The sequence below is a fragment of the Rhinolophus sinicus genome, chromosome 4, assembly GCF_057876585.1.
Source record: "Rhinolophus sinicus isolate RSI-liver-muscle chromosome 4, RSI-T2T, whole genome shotgun sequence".
NCBI classification, from domain to species: Eukaryota; Metazoa; Chordata; class Mammalia; order Chiroptera; family Rhinolophidae; genus Rhinolophus; species Rhinolophus sinicus.
The window spans coordinates 10,092,774-10,110,244 of record NC_142504.1 but is presented as its reverse complement, the minus strand read 5'-3'; the positions used below and the strand labels follow the sequence as shown (position 1 = coordinate 10,110,244).

The following is a 17,471-nucleotide window of genomic DNA, read 5'->3' as shown; positions in this document are numbered from 1 at the left end:
TAGAGAGAAAACTTGAAACCGTGTTTATATAAGGAAGAGCTGGAGGAACTGGGATGTTTATTCTGGAGGAGAGGGAACAGAATTGCTGTCTTCACAGATATAAAGGGCTGTCATGTAGAAGAGAGGTTCGATTTATTCTGCATGACTCTGGAGGGCAGAACAGGGGCCAGAGGGGCAAATTTTGGCTCAGTATAGGAATAGCTTTCTGCTGGTTACACATGTCCCTGAAAGTAATTAACTGCCTCCAAAAGTAGTAATTCTGGATTGTGCAAACAGCCGTGCCTAGGCAGATGGCTGCTGTTGTACAAAGGATCCTGGTCAAATCCCACCAGTCTGGACTAAAGCTCTCCAACGTCCTCCCAACTCTGAGATCCTGGTCCTATAGCTCTCCCTCCATTCGTCTGTCCAGCAAACACATTTCTGGGCCATCCTGTTTACTAAGCCCAGTGCTGGGGGTGCAGAGATCTCCAGGCACTGTGACGGGAACCACACCTGCAGGCAGTGACCATGGCACAGCGTGAGCAGTGCTGCGATGGCGCTGTGTGCATGAGGCCCCAGAGCCCCGAGTGCCGTCCCTGGACAGCAGTTCCTGAGCTGAGTTGTAAGTGGGATTTGGCCAGGTACAGATACTGCAGTGGGAGAGCCAAGCATGTGCAGAAGCCTGGGTGAGAGTGGGTGCAGGGGGATAAGAAGAGAATCAAACGGAGCAGCAGCTGGAAGAGAAAGAGCTTTAAGTGCTAGACGAGCTTTTGGTGTTACGAGTAACCTAATCGATTTGCATATTTGAAAGGCGGCTCAACTGCGAAGGTTGAGGATGGAGTGGTACTAACAGTAAGTCTCCCAGGGGCTCCTCCTTTCTAAGTCTCAGGTTTCTCACCTTTTATGTGAGGGGCTTGGACGGTTGGGCGTTATTCTATGAGAATCAGTTCATTCGTTGTCTTCCTTTGTAATTTCACTTTGATTGTCAGGCCCGTGGTGCCCTAGGTCTTACCAGTCTCAGGGTACAGACGGAGTCACACGGGTGACGATACCCAGACTGCACTCATGCTCCCCTCGTGTGCTGCTTAGCACCTCCAGACCCCATAAAATCTTGCCCGGTTGGTCTGGGACCTCCTGGGGATCCCCAGGGGGAGCTCATGAGCTGACCCCTCCTGCTCCTTGGCCTGTGGTTACCTGGATGGTGCCTCCTTGTGCCAATCCTGCTGGCTCCGGTGCCCCCCTGACATTGCCGAGGGCCCTGCCCAGTGCCAGGATTCCAAGAATTGCAGCCTTCACTGGGGTCTTTGATGCAGCACAGCCACACTGGCCCCGGCAAAAGTGGGCTAAATCTCCCACTTCCTTTCTTTGTGTCACCTGAGCATTAAAGTGGGACTAGTTAGGCTTGCATCTCACAAACTCCCTCCTGAAATAATCTCCTCTGACTTCTGCCTGCGACCCCAAGGCTGTGGGACCAGTAGCTGACACAGCAGGCTTTTCCTCCATTCCAGTTTTCCTCATGGTTCCAGAGGTCCTCCCTGCGCTGAGTTGTTCCCCTTAAGCAGAAAGATAAGACAAAATGAATCCTGGCAGCTTTCCCACCCATCCAGATCAGCAAACATACCCACACCGGTGATTTTGTTGTTATTGATTGCTCATGCCTGGCTCAGGACGAAGCACTTCTCATATACTGTCTCATGTAATCACCCCAGCTCTTGGACGTCCAGACTACCGTGTTTCCTTGAACATAAGACCTAGCTGGGCAATCAACTCTAATGCATCTTTTGGAGCAAAAATAATATAAGGCCTGGTCTTATCTTACTATAAGACTGGGTCTCATCTAGTATGATACAAGACCTGTCTTATATTAATTAATTTTTGCTCCAAAAGATGCATTAGAGCTGATTGTACAGCTAGGTCTTATTTTCGGGGAAACAGGTATTAGTATTCCCATTTGTAGATGAGGATGAGGCTAAGAGGAATTAAATAACGTGCTCAAGGTCAAACAGCTGGCAGAGCTAGAATTCAAAACCAGACTGATCTGGACTATCCCAGATACCAAGGTCTTAACAAATCCCCCAACACTTGGACATAAACACTCATGATCTTATAACTTAGTTAACACTAAAGTATCTGCTTTGCTCATTTGTCATCTTTGCATATATTTCAAAATTGGCTTTTGCATCCAGGGCTGGGAAGAAACGGTGGATGCTGCTGTCTCCCACCTCTTGAAGACCTGCCTATCGAAGAGCTCAAAGGAGCAGGCTTTGAACCTCAGCAGCCAGCTGCACCTACCCAAAGACACCAGCCGGCTGAAGAAACACATCACCTTGCTGTGCGACAGGTTGGCCAAAGGTGGGCGTCTCTGCCTTAGCACCGATGCCGCGGCCCCGCCAACCATGGTCATGCCAGGTAAGGGCTTCGTCCACGCTGCCCAAGCACAACTGCCCTTTTCCCAAATCAAAGGAATGTGCCTGTGGTTGTATTTGGGGTTTACATTTCATATTAAAGTGATGCTAGCCAAGAAAATCGCTTTCACATTTCCCCTCAGATACCCCAAGGTAACCATTCGGATAAATATTCTTGGGGTATTTGCTTGCTAGACATTTCTAGAATGTTATGCCTCTTTTCCTCCCTCTGCTTTTAAATATATAATCCATTTTGTTTTGCTCCTACCCCCCCCAAAAAAAAAGTGGCTTAGAGAATAAAACTCAATGTGATCTCGCGATACCATATTTCATAGCTGAAAATAGCATAATCCATGCAGCTAATGTTCTCCAGATGAGTCCCATCCCTTCTGCTGTTTGCTTGCATTGTGGTCATCGGAATAAGGGGGAAGAGACAGAGAAAAAGACGGGAGCAGGAGATGGGAGCAGGCTTCAGGGTGAGGCACGTATGGGCCGGATGGTCAGTGGTGGCTGAGGCATCCAGGTCAGCAGCCTTGCCACAGCCGGAAGGGCTGAGCCATCAGTGGTGCTGCACTCTTTCCCGTACAGCGGCAGCTCCCAATGCTCTCTTCCCTCTTGTTAGTTTCTCTCCTTACGGCAGCAGGAAGGAGCATCAAGTCAATGAATGTATTAAACGCAGCCGCTACAGCATCTATTTCCTCCTGCAGCAAGGACCATGGTATGGGAAGGGGTGTGCTTTTCTTTTCTCCCTTCTTAGTTGCCTTGTGTGCCCCTCCCCCTCTCCAGGCTGATGCTCTTCCTGTTTCTTCCTTTCCCCCCTCAATCTGCATTCCTAGAAGTAAAAAGGAATGCAAGCGAAAACTTAAAAAGATAAACGTGGAGACAGTATAGCGTAATCTAATAAGCACAGACTCTGGAGGCAGACAGACCCGTGTTTGGGTCCTACTTCTGTGCTTATATGACCCTGGGTATGTGAGTTAACTTTCCAGAATCTTAGTTTCTTCCTTTTGAAAGTGGATATAATAATGCCTCCCTTGTTGCCAGGGCCTTAGACATTTGTAAAGCACCTAGTACAATGCTTGGAACAGAGACACATGAAAAAATCCAAGCTGTAATTTACCATTGTTATAGATATATTATAATTTAGCCTCTGAATTCCGTGGGATGGTGGGGGGGGGGACGGGCAACTAGCTGGTTTGGGGTCATAGGATTCTATATTCCATGGTTTCAAATTTTTTTCAATCTTAATTATACGCCAATAGAACCTAACTTTTATTTCAAGAGAGTATTTGGAATGTGGCATTTCAGAATAAAATTACCTTCCCACAGAGAAACTGTTCTAATAGTCTGTCTTCATTTAGTCCCCCTTCGTCTTGCCCTTGTCACCATCCTCCTAACTGGTCCTTCGACCTCTGCTCGTCCAATTCTGTCCACTACTACAGGATTATTTTCCTAAGAGATAAATATTTAGGCTCACTGCGACAGTAAATGAAAAAGTATTCTCTGTAATCGGCAGTCAGTATATGGCACTCCATCCTGCCTTGCGAACTGGAAAAACTACGGAGGCTTGAGGGAGAAAGACACATATATAAAAGAGAAAACTTAAAGGGATGGCACTTGGCTCCCGATTGGCTGCTTAATCTGGGCCATGTCTTCCGCATGTCCCTGTTGGATCTTCTTTGGGGACAGCCATTCGGTGTCCTGGGGCGATGCTGTGAGGAAAGACCCAGACACCTGAGAAAGCACATGTTCCCTTCGTCACATTGACTGATTATGGAACTTCCATCATTTGTTTACATAACTACATTTGGAAGCAACTTGAGGGCTGTGTCTGTGTAAGCCCTCAATGCAAAAGTTTTGAATGTGCAGAAGGAAGGGGCAGAGAAAAGGAGGAAGAGAAGGAAGGAAGGGAGAGAGAAAGAAATGAAGGAAGACAGAATATGTGTTTTTTGATAAACCAGGAGTCTATAAGCCATGTCTGCCTTCCATGCCCAGTCTAGCCAAGTTCATTCCACTGGGTAGGTTGAGGCTGTACACATTAGTGCTTCACGGTCACTGTCATAACCGCTCGCTGTTACTTACAGATGACCCCTTTTTCAACTCTGTGTGAGGGACGCTCCCTCCCACTGGCCCCCATCTAATCATGACTGAGTTTTTTTAAAACCATTAAATCGGTGTTCTTTGTCATCGACTTGCCCTATTATTGCCTATTGTACCTTTCCTCCCTACAATTGAAATTTTTCACACACTCATTTCTGTACTGAGCGCATTTTTGAGGTAGGAGAAACATGTAGAGTTTTTGCTGTTTTACAAATAGAAAAATGAGTTAGGAAAAGCTACATATCTTGCCCAGAGTTCCATGGTTACTGGAAGGGTTAGGTCTAGAAGCCAAATCTTCTAGCTCACTGTGCTTCCCTGCAGACCACGCAGACCACAACGGCACACATACATTTCTAGCCTGGCTTCCTCCTGTGTCAGCTCTTCTGGGTCTGGCTTCTTATCCCTTCAACTGGTCTAGCAGTGTGGGAAGAAGAGGGCAGAAATAGTTTCACGCAGTCTTATTAAAGAAAAGACTCTTTAATAAGATTTATCTTTGTTTTGTGCTCGATTTTCATTATCTCCATGGGTAACACAATATCATTACCACAGAGATAATAAGAAAGGCTGTGAGTTATTTCCGCTTCAAACCAGTAGCTGTGCAGTTGGCCCTGCTAGTTTAGCTATGATGGCTGTTTCAGGACACACGAAGGCAAAGTGGCTTCCTGAAGCGTCAAGTATTTTTCACAGACACAATCCTTTTTTAATAACTGGGCAGGAGCTCAGAAACCATCTTGGTTCACTCACCTCGCTGAACAGCTGAGGTAACCGAGGCCTGGGAGGCTGAGGTGACTTAGTGCTTGGTCTTAAAGGGCGGGAGTGTGTGTCATTTTACCATGTTCCCTATTCAATTGCAGCTGGATGAACATCTTTGCATAAAAATCCCTTGGTCTTTTCTAGCCTCCTGACTTTATGAGCCCAGCACCTTGGACGTGTCTTTCTTTGCTCCAGGAAAGGCCACGATGACACCATCGTCCTGAGTTTGAACAATCTTTCCCGCATGGAATTCCCTGAGGGAGCTCTCACCTCCCTCCTGCTCACCTTGATCAACCTTCAGAGTCTCTATCAGGATGTAGCCTAACCTTTTTGGGTGAATTCTTTTTATTGCAGAAGCATCAAACTTGCGTGTGTCTTATCTGCTGCTCGAGTAGTCGCATCTTTCTGCTGGGAATATTGCATTTTCGCTAAGTGTCTTTTTTCCTAATCTCAGCTGTGTGCATTCTGCCCTTAGAGCAGGAGTCACGGAGGACCATCAGTTGGTGTTTTTTACAAATCTTAACGTGAGTGCTGGCAGTGGCCCAGCTGGCGTTCTCTTACGTGTTTGTTACCCACTTCGATCCTGTAGCTGCTGGAGGCTGAGATTTGTTAGATTGCCAGTGGCTTCTTTCTATGGCCTCAGTGCCTAGGACGATAAATATTTCAGTGGCCCTCATTACAGCTGAGACTTGTGTCTCAGGCACATATGCAAAACTTAATGTATATTTGGATGCGTCTAACTCCCAATACTTGGAGACTCAACATTGCTTTGCCCGCCAAGAGGTGGTATGGGTTAGTGGTGGCCCATCAGATGGAAGCTTGGAGAGCCAGTGGTATGGGTCCCGCAGCAGGGCAGGCAGAGCATGCTGGGTAAGGAAAGGGGCTTACAGACAGTCCAGGCTGAGCAAGGGCCTCCAGTGAATATTCTCTTAATGCAATCAAATGAGTCAGAAGCCATAATGGGCCATAGCTTCAGCTGTATTATCGTTGGCACAACCGGACTCCTGGGCCAAAAGGAAGCCAAGAGGTGGGGGAAAGGAAGCAAAGAAGGTTTGATAAGTAAGATGAGCCTTTTAGCAAATATGGTTGGAAAACTTATTTTGAGATGTGGTGTGGACCACCCAAGAATTAGTATTTTGTGCTGCTTCGGTCTGTTAAGTGGGTAGGAGGATATAGAGAGTATAAATCTGGATAAGGTTGTCTATTCTATCCTTTGGAGAGATATATATTTAAAATGCTCAATTTTTAATATTTTCAACGAGTTAATGACCTTTTTGCCTTAAGGATTGTATGTTATTTTGAGGCTACTTCTAAATAACCCATTTCAACATAATTTTATTTTTTAATTTTTTTAAATTCTAATCTGCCATCTTGGACCGCCTCTCCATTTCAACAGAATTTAAATTTAGTTCTCTGAGGTCTCACGTAGATGCTTGATAAGTCATTTGGCATGCTTATCTCTCGTCTACTTCGCAGTTTTCTCAACTATAAATAGGGATAATAATGGTTCTTGACCACAGAGTTGTTGGCCAAATTAAATACAGTCGTATGTGGAAAATGCTTAGCAGGGACCTGGCACATAGCAAATTCTCACTAAATATGAGCTTCTATTATTATTATAATAATTATAAATACTAATGTAAAATCTCAAAGGTACCTGTGAGAACTTAACAAAAGGATTCTGTAGTTAGAAGAGTGAAAAATATGAGACAGGAAATTTTTAAAAAGAAAAGTGTCAGATTTGCCTTTTCAAAATATTTGTTGTAAAGTGACAGTAAATGGCAATGCTGCAATTATAAAAAGAGCTTGGTGCATAAACTAGAAAGTTCAGAATTGACTAAAGTATGGAAGGTTTGAGACTATTTGGTATCAGAAAAAGACTACCTGAAAATTAGGGCCAACCTTTCATTGTTTTCATTGGTAAAACGAAAGATTTATTTGAAAAATAAGTAAAATCAAGATTAACAGTAAATTTATTTTATCATATCTTTGCCGAAATTTATGTTATGCCTACAGTTATGTTCTAATTCTTAGAGACAACCGTGAAAGAATTATGCAGGATTCTTGTTTTTGTTTTTGCTTTGGTTCTGGTGTGATGGATGATACATGCTTAAAATTTGACTGTTCAGGCACCTTTACAAAGAGTTTCCTTTTTAGGAAAAAGATACCCCAAGGCACCATTCATTTTCCTAGAAGTCTTCCTTAGCCCTTTGATATGCAAGTCATTTTCTTCAGAAGCATCTATCATCGATTCTTGTCAATTTTCTTCTCTTCATTGTTTTCTGGACTGACGCCCAGATTCCCACTGGCCAGTGTCCTCGTATGCGACAAACAGCTCTCCAATCACACTTTAGCTACATTAAGTCTTGTATCACTTTCAAGATTTGTAATTTCCTTCTGCAACCAATTTATGCTGTATTTGCAACAATTTTAGTCAGTGAGAGATGAACTAATATAAAAAGTTGGAAGTAGGGGAGATTCATCTAGTGTTAAAGGTGAAAGAAAGATACTGAGGAGAGACTAATTTTGTAAGTGGCCAATTCGTTTTTGAGTGAAGGTCTTTGTGCCATGCTTTTGCTTTTCTGACTACAGTTGGGATCATTAAAACTTCTATAAGTAGGAGAATCCACCCTCCCCCCCAATTATATATGTAAAAATTTAGACGTGCAATTCTGAACTCAGACCTCCTATTTCAAAGCAGCGGAGAACAAGATGAATTGGTTAAAAAATGGTTCTGGGAACTGACTAGCAAACGATTGGAAGAAAAAACCCAGGTTCCTGAGCCCTACCATGTACCACAGTACATTTCAAATGGATAAGAGATTGAAATGGAAAACAATGAAATCACAAAAACCCAGAAGGAGCTAGAGGTGGATCCACAGATCTGGAGGCAGGCTAGGCCCTTCTAAGTAAGTCAGCAGAGGCGTGTAAACCAAGGTGTGTGTTAATGGTAATTCTCCTGGGTGGCAGAGGGACCAGTGGCGTGTGGGCACCTGCCTACTCTTCCCTTTCCATAAATTGTGTATACTTTAGTACAAATAACGTTTAGAATGTGTAAAAAGGGACTGTGGTAGAAAGTGGCAACAAGAAAACAACTATAATTGTATCAGAAATGGTAGTGAGGAAGAAACAAGGACCACTTTTATAAATCAGGAAGATTAATGGCTTTTTGTTCCCGACAGGAAATAAGTTATTCAAGGGAAATGACTGTGTGTTTATGCGGCTTGTTTGTATTTCAGTTCTGATAAATGAACCCACGTCCTTCACAGGATTCTTTGCAGAAATGTGCGCAGCGAGTTTATTATAGATTCTGCCTCCTTCCCGTCTCTGTGTCCCCTCGCTGAACGTAGGCCAAACATGCAAGTTACTATTGATCTCTGAGTAATTTCTTCACCTTCTTGTGAGTGACTTCATAATTGCTGAATCTGGGGAACACTGGGCCTGCAACCCACTTGGCCGCTCTGCAGTTTTACAGCAAGGCCATTTCCTTCTTAGAACATTCTCATGCCTTGGCTCCTCTTTCATTATTGGAAACTGTTCCTGTCCCCTCAGGCCTGTCCTTTCCAGTCTGCTTTGTGGCTTCTTGTTCTTTTTTCTGTCTCTTGACTGTTGGGCTTCTGACTTCATCCTTTCCTGGACAGTCTCATCCGACTGTCACCTGAAGTGTACCTTTCTGTCTAGCCTCTCTTCCAGCTTTCACATGTCTCCCACAGTACACCATAGGCCTCTCCAATTCCACATGCCAGAGTGAAACTCCTCGCCCGTGGGTCTGATCTCAGTGGGTATTACCCAATGCCCAGGCCAGGAACCTCAGAGACGACCTTGACTCGCTGTTTCCTTTACTCACCTTGTTCAGTTAGTCACCAAGACCTGATGATGGCACCTCCTAAATATACCTCTTGTTGCTATCCACACTGCTATTACCTTGCTTAACACCTTCATTTCCTATTCAGACTAGAAAAACGACCTACCAATAGCCTCCTTGTATTAAGAGTTCTCCTTTATTTTTAGTACTACCATAAAAAAGAACTTATGAATGTTCATAGCAGAATTAAAGCCAAAAGGGGAAAGCATTCCAAATGCTCATCAGCTGACGAACGGATAAATAAAAGTGATCTATCCATACAGTGGAATATACCTTAGCAGTCCAAAGAACTACAGTGTGGATGAACCTTGAACACACTATGCCAAGTGCAAGAAGCTGTCCAAAAGACCATATATTATATGATTCCCTTCATATAAAATGTCTAGAGTAGGCATATTCATAGGGACAGAGTGTATTAGTGTTTGCCTAGGGCTAGGGGTGGGGTGGGGTGGGGTGGGGTGGAAAAGTGGGTAATGATAGCTAATGGTATGGGGGTTCCTTTTGGATGGGAAACGTTTTCTAAAATTAGATTGTAGTGATGGTTGCAGAGCTCTGTGAATAGACTAAAAGCCATTGAATATATATATTTTAAAAGTCTGACATATGATATGTGAATTATATTGCAATAACGTTGTTAAAAAATAACTCATTTCTTTTAGCAGATAAAACATGTTCTTTGTAGAAATTTAGAAAATTCAGATAAAAAAAGAAAATTAAAAATTACTAATAATCTAACCACCCTGAAATAGATACAAACTCTACTCTATATACATTTATGTATGTGTATATACATATGTATTCTATGTATACATGTATACATATCCTTCCCATCTTTTTTATTTGCATGTATATATTTTTATTTTATTACAGTGGATCATTCTGTACCTACTACCTTATAACCCACTTTAAAAACTTTAATTATATCATTATTGCATTATGAAATATTACATATTATTTTAATAGCTACATTATCCGTCCCCTTTTGTCAAATATACAGACTCTATCTGATTTTAGTATAGTAAATAATTATTTAGTGAGTATTCTTGTAGTTTAATCTGTGTACATCAGCACTGACTTGATACTTTTCCGTGAGTATGAGTTTCTTTGCAAAAATAAGGATCTGGGTACGTTACTTCCCTGCTTGAAAAGATTCTACAGCTCCCTGTCACCCACCACATTAAGTGGGTCCTAAGCCTGAAATACAATGTTCTTTACTAAATAGACGCACATTATCGTTACAGCTGCACTTTCTTCCTGAAGATCCTTCACTGATACTGAATTACTCACTATTTTCCAAGTACACATGTTTTGCAAATACACGCTTTGCAAGCTTCTGTGCATTTAAATAGTTTCCTTGGCTTACAGGGTCAGGCCAGTCTTTGGCTGGTGGTAAACTTACTGCTAATTTCTGAAGACCCGGTTCCAATGGTGTTGTACAAAGCATTCCCTGGTCCTTCTCGCTCTCCTGGCCCTCTCTCCTCAGTGCTCCCCAGTCTCTGGGCGCATGGCTAGTAGATACTTATCATAGGGTTCCATCGTTTAATGCTTTTGTTTCACCCCTCACCCCTGTCTTAGTCTGCTAGGGCTGCCATAGTAAAATACCACAGGCTGGGTGGCCTAAACAATGGGACCTTATTTTCTCACAGTTTTGGAGGCTAGAAATCCAAGATCGAAGTGCTGGCAGGTTTGGTTTCTCCTGCAGCCTTTCTCCTGGTGGCTTGCAGATGGCCGCCACTTCTGTGTGACCTCACATGGCCTTTTCCTCTGTGTGCACACTCTTGGTGTGTCTCTTCCTCCCCTTATAAGGACATCAGTCCTTTTGGCTTAGGGCCCCACCCTATAACCTCATGCGACCTCAATCACCTCTTTAAAGGCCCTATCTCCAAATATAGTCACATTGGGGGCTAGGGCCTCAACCTATGGATTTTGAAAGGACACAGTTCAGTTCATAACACCCCAGATAGAAGGTAAGTGCATGAGGTACTCAATATCTAGTGTATTCTTCTTTGTGACCTCAGCACCTCACTTATGCCTGTCATGTAGATAGTTGAGGCCCACCATATATTTTTAAAACTTCTTATTTTGAAATAATACAAAATATCTATAATGATTTTAATTACAGAGTCACAAGAAGCTGCAAAAATACTATGTAGAATCCCATGTACCTTCATCCAGCTTTCCCCAATGATAACATTTTTATATACCTGTAGTACAGTATCAAAAATAGGAAATTCACATTGGTCTGCCTTATATTTTTAGAATGAATCAGCAGAGCTTTTTATAAAGAGGATAAATCCTGAAGTAGGTATATGTTTTGGACTTTTAGAAGGAGCGGTGGCCGGTATTACAGGTAGGTAGTGATATGAGCAGGAAGATGTGGGCTGTCAGGAGACTGGTGGAGGTTCAGGTTGGAAATTCAGTTGGCGAGGTGATAAACACCAGTTCACATAGGAACTGGAAAATCCAGGTAAAATAGTTTGGGCAGATGCAGGTGGAAATGGGAGCGGTTGTAGTTTCTTAAGCTGTACGTGACTTATAAAAAGCAGAAATACGAATTTAGAAATACTAATCAGGTGGTGGTATGATTTAGAAATACTAATCAGAGGAAAATATGAAAAACAGGGAAGAATATACAGATGTCCCACCAAGTTTTTTAGTTGCCATTGATGTCAGTGATTAAGAGAATTTTGTTTGTTATGGACAGTGTGTTTCGTTTTGAATCCAGTGAGCTTGAGATGATGTAGGTGCATCCAAGGAGAGAGATGTGTCAACAGCTGGAGGAATTGTAGCTTGAGGGCAAGATTGAAGCTGGAAAAGTAGGTTTAGTATCCTCAGCTTAGAGGCCATCATTTTGCAATTGGATGAAACCCCTTGGGAGGGAACACTAGAGTTGGGACTTAGCTGCAGAGCCCCAAATCTGGGACAAGAAGTGGATTCTGTAGGGAGGAGTGAATTTCCAAGAATTCCCTGAAGAGCTGGTGTCTGTACTATCAAGGACAGAAGAAGGTCAAGGAAAGATCCTTCTGTAACTGGAAGGAACAATATAGGAAGGCAGATGGAAGAAGAAGTAGGCTGTTGTCAGGGTTTTTATTTCTTTTCTTTTTCTTCTCTAAAAGAAGATATTTAGAGATGTTTGAGGGTCAGGGTGGTGGCAAGAATGAGGCTGATAAACTCCAACATTCATGTTCAATGGGAAGCTTTGAGGAGGCAGAGGAATAATCTAAAATATAAGTAAACGGAATAGATTTAGTATTGGAGAAGAGAAAAAATGAGAACTTGGGAATACGTGGATATTTTGAAAACAGGGAAGTTCAGTGAAGTCCAGCCACATGAACTTTGAAGAAGTCAAGTTTTGTAATGATCTGTGAGAGCTGTGAGAGAGCAAGAAGCGGTGCGTGGTGAGCTGTAAATTAGTCAGTTTGCAGTCGCCACTGTGGGAAGGACAAGCTCAGCCACGGAGCAATTGTGAACCTATTTATTCTTCCTGAGCAATAGTTTTCTAGCTTGAAATAGTGGGATAATATCTCCTTGTTCTGAAGCAACATACTGTTTCAAAAATCAAACTATATTGTATATGTAAAGAAAGCATGCAGTCATTAACAGGATGCTTGCTCCTTCTCATCCATTGTAATGGGACGTCCATAGCGGGATGAAGGGAAGGTTAGTGGAAGGATATTTGCATCTAGGATTAGAGTTGTATTTGACAGGAGAAGCAATTAAGAGTAATTCTAGGGGAAGGTCTACCAGCGAAGACCACGTAGGAAAACATTCTCCCTGTGTGTACTTAGCAAATACTTGTTGATAGACAAGCTGGCTGGTAACTAATTACAATGTGACCAGTAAAGCCCTGTTTCTTGGAAGTGGGGTTGTTAATACAGGAAGAGAATACCAGGGGAGTTTGAGGAATTTCCTTCCCAGCAGATGTTTAAACTAATGTGGATACTCAACCGCCTAAAGATAATTTGGGGAAAACCTTGCCTGAAAGCAGAAGGACAAATTAAATAACTTTTAAAGGATATCACTGTGTTATTTCTTTAGTTGTGCCACATGGACAAATCTGTAAAATGCTCATTTTTATCCTCACCCAGCTGTACATTGGTTTGTCTTTTCTTTGGACTATTTTCATATGAAATATTACAATGGAAATCCTAACTGTGCAATTTTCAGTATCCTTAAATTTTGCTTCAGTTAGTCAAAAGCAGGGTATCTCAATACACCGGGCATCCCTCAGGAAGATACTGTCTCAGGCTTTTATGATATCCAAAATAATTTTTCTCACGTACTATTGACATTTGGCCTGTTTTATCTTCAAATACGAGGGTGAACAAATTGGTATTTATTGCAGCAGTTGCTGGTATGAAGGGTTTTCTGTAGACTCACCATAAAATTTAGTAATAATTATTTTCCAGTTTTCTTCCCCTCAACTTTTACCCCCACCTCAACTTCTGCTACCTTAGTGGCTCTGTCTGTCACAGTAAGAGTTTACCGGTTCTCCTCAGAATTGTAATAAACATTCTTCTTGTTTTCTTCCCTTCAGCTTTTACTCCCAATACCTGCTATCTCGCTAATGAATTCAGTCTTCAACAATAAGAAGAATAAGTTTCTCTGCTTTCAGTGTAAATTCATGAATGTTATTAAAGTTGTATTTATTGTTTTTCATTTTCCTTTAGATAAAGTATTTTAAGTGCTTACGAGCAATTCGTCAGTTACTTATGTGAGACTGTCAATAAAACTTGTTTTTATATGACATTTTTTACATTTAAACATTTCAAATACACGAATATGCATAGTGACAATATATACAGATAGAGGGGACAGACCCAATAATCTGGCCCCTTCCTGTGACTTAGTGATTTTTAATTCTGGCTAATACGCCTGCCTAAAATAGAAAGGACTCTACTTCTGACCCCGCACAGCCCCAACAAGCAAACAAATAGGATGTGTTTCCATTTTGAACTGTCACACGGGATGAAGCCAGGTTCATGCTGCCAACCTGCAAAAAATCTTTTCATACTAAACTTAAAATAATAATAATAATAATTTTTAGTGTGTTTATTAAAGTGAATTGTTAGAATAGTCAATCCTTTCTGATTTGTGTGCAATGTGCACATTTCTTAAACAATTAAAAATTTACATGAAAACCTGTACTCTTGTTTCTGGTGGTTCTCAGCACATAGAAATATCCGGGTCTAAAAAGTAAAATACCTTTAGTTGTATTCCTTTGTACAGTATGTCTCAACTCTATGTTTTTTTTTTTTTTTAAATGTAGCTTTTTGTTTATAAAATGTGCAATTTCTTACTTAAAAATATTTTAGTTAGCTAGAATTTTTGTATTTCTTTTGAGTCTGCTTTCTGCTTTCCATACTCTAGTGTCATGTGGAAAGTGTTACCCCAAAATAAAATGATGTCACTCTCTAGCTTTCAGAATCCATGATTTATGCTAATACTGATAGGCTGATTTTTATTTAGTACAGGTGTTTGCATGTGGATTGCTATAAGATATTTTTGGCATTTGTTAAAAATAGGCTTGGAAATGACTGCAACCATAAAACAAGAAGCAAACAGATTGTACTAGAATCCATGGCAAGGGGTGCAGGGCTCCAGCTTACTGGCACTCTAGTTATAAGCACATGCAACGGTAGTTATTAAGGGCTCAGGTATAGGAGTTGCGTGGGTTTCAGTGAAAAAAATAAAGCTTAATACAGCACACCTTGTCAGTGGGATGTGCTTACTTACAGAAGAAGTAAGTTACCTGATGTTACATTTTTATTTTTTAAGAGATAAAAAAATATTTTCTTTCAAATTAGGTGAAACATCAGATGGTGATCATTTTTAGAAAACTTAATATTTTAACTCTTGGAAAGTCATTTATAACTTATATACTTTATATACATTCATACATTATACACTTGATACATTATTTCCATTGAGAAAACGCATCATATACCAAGGTAAGTATTCAACGTGAAATTTGTTGAGTATTTGCTAAGTTCCAGGCACTGTTCTAGGTACTAGGGACACAATAATAAACCAGAGAAACACAACCCCTGCCTTCATGTGGCTTACATTCTGGTACGGGGTAGTCAGTACACAGGGAAACAAATTTCAGACAGTGAAAATGCAATGTAGAAAAATAAGTTGGGGTAAGAGGAAAGAGTGTCAGTTATAAACCATTTGTGCCTGTGTCTTTCTTATGACTAAAACCTCTCTCTCTCTCTCTCTCCCTCTCTCTCTCTCCCTCTCTCTCTCCCTTTTCATTTCGTGAAATGGGAGGAAGGCATATCTTATTATTTGAGACACTTCTCTTGTGTGCCTAGTTAAAATAACTATGTTTGGTTTTATAACACTGTAGTTTAGTTTATTACTACTAATATTATTTGGGCACTACAATTTTCAAAGTTTTCTGATGACAGAATGTGTTTCAGTGTTCATTAAAAAAAGCAAAAGTAATTCTTGAGAAGTTTTCCTAATAAATTTGATAAATATTTGTTGTGATCATTAAAACATTTTGTACTATAAAAATAATTTTCATATTATTTTCAGCGCATCTTTGAGTTTATCCTTATTTTTGTGTTATACCATCAGTCATTATCAGATGTCTACTCTCTGTTGGCTGGACTCTACTCTCTGTCTTCCTAGACTATGGCATCGCATTCATTTCCACATCCTTAGAAGCTAATATACCTGGAATACAGAAGATGCTCAACACACTGTTGTGCAATTGATTTGAAATGAATCATTTACCCAAACATGATCTCCTCTCTTTCCCAGTTTCATATCACTCAGTTCTCTATTGCTTCTGACCCACCTTCACAAAACCCCTCCACCTTTATCTGCCCCTCCACTAGCCCTTTTTGCTCTGCTTCGTGGAACCCTATGGTTTTCTACCCGAGATTCCTTGTCAGTTTCCAGCCTTGAGTAAATTTTTGGCTTTTCTTATATCTACTCTGGGACTTCAAATTGTTGCTGAAATGAATGCTAAAACTGACCCAACTGCTTCTATTTCCTTTCATGCTGGGCCTTCCTCTGCTAATCGGAGTTGTATTTACTTGTTTTTGATTTATTTCCTACCTCATTCCCAACAGATGTTAATTCTTGTGATTTTGCTCCACCTCCAACCTCTTCTCCTTGCCCAAACTGTGCAGAAGACATCACTCCTACTGTACCAGGAAGGTCAGAACTGTCCAGAGCAAACTCTACTTCCCACTGGCTTATTTAAAAATTTCTTTGTAATTTTGTTCGTCTTTCATCTTTCTGTTCTTTCTCAGAAGAAGACACACTTGGTCTTAGGATCAAACTCAGCCTTGTGACCTTGACCTACAGTACTCTGCTTCCTCCCTCTCCCTCTCTCCATCCGTTTCTCTGCCAGCAAACCCCCCCCCCCCACCCACCCAATGTCCTTTCAGTTGCAATCATCAAGCTTTTTCCTGCCTCTGGTCTTTGCATGTGGTGTTCCGTTTGCCTTGAATACTGTTCTCTGTTCACCCTCAAACGTTTCCCCTGCCACAGATACACATGCTCACCAGCTAACTTCTATCCATTCTCAGGTCTCAACTTACATAGGTCACTTTCCTGTCAGCAGTCTTCTGTGACCCTTATTATTTTTGCTCCTGGCCTTTTTGACTTTTCTTCATAGCATGAAGCATAGTTCGTATTCATTCTTCACTGTGAGCTTAACGTGTCTCCCACTATATTAAGTTTCATGAGGAGAGGGGCCATTTCTGTGTCATTCACTGCCATCCACTTAGCTCAGTGCCTGCCATGTCATGGCTGTCCCAAAGACAGTTGATGGATGAAATGCACCCTGTGCTGCACCCCTGTTTTCAGGGACCTTGTAGCCTCATGTTCGTCTCAGTTGAGCTGTCTCCCTTTTCTTTTACACTATCCCTTTCCCATTTCTAAACTTTGCTCAGTTCTCCTTTGTTTCATTGTGTTAACTGTCTTGTTTTTCTTCCCCTCTAGATTGTAAATTATCCCAATTATACTGTGGTCTCTTAAAATATAAATTTGGGATGAAGCTAAATAGCAGCATCTGTAAACAATTCCTCTTCTGGCTTCAGGAACAATATTAGGAGCTTAATGAACACATGTAGAGTTCTTGAGCGCAGTAAAGGAATTTTATTCATGAAATGAGACTCTTGTTCATGTAACAGAATTTTTGAAAAGTAGCGCCATATTCCAGGCACTGTATTGGGCAGTGGGAGCTCCCACCCTCACAGAGCTTTCGTTCTGGAGGAGGAGGCAGATGATGAGCAGGTGCACAGCTGGACAGCAGACCTTCAGGTTGTATTACATGCAGGTTGTCTTACCCTGTTTCCCCCAAAATGAGACCTAGCCGGACAGTCAGCTCTAATGCGTCTTTTGGAGCA

The 17,471-nt window shown here is 41.5% G+C and overlaps 1 protein-coding gene across 4 annotated transcripts in view; it reads left to right on the top strand.

Moving 5' to 3' along the window:
- BBS9 (Bardet-Biedl syndrome 9) overlaps nt 1-17,471 on the top strand; it is a 359,579-nt gene that overhangs the window by 300,109 nt on the left and 41,999 nt on the right. For all 4 annotated transcript variants that reach the window (XM_088797660.1, XM_019757307.3, XM_019757306.3 and 1 more), the window contains one exon: nt 2,166-2,388. In XM_088797660.1, coding sequence (XP_088653786.1) covers nt 2,166-2,388 — 223 coding nt within the window. The remainder of the gene's footprint in view (nt 1-2,165; nt 2,389-17,471) is intronic.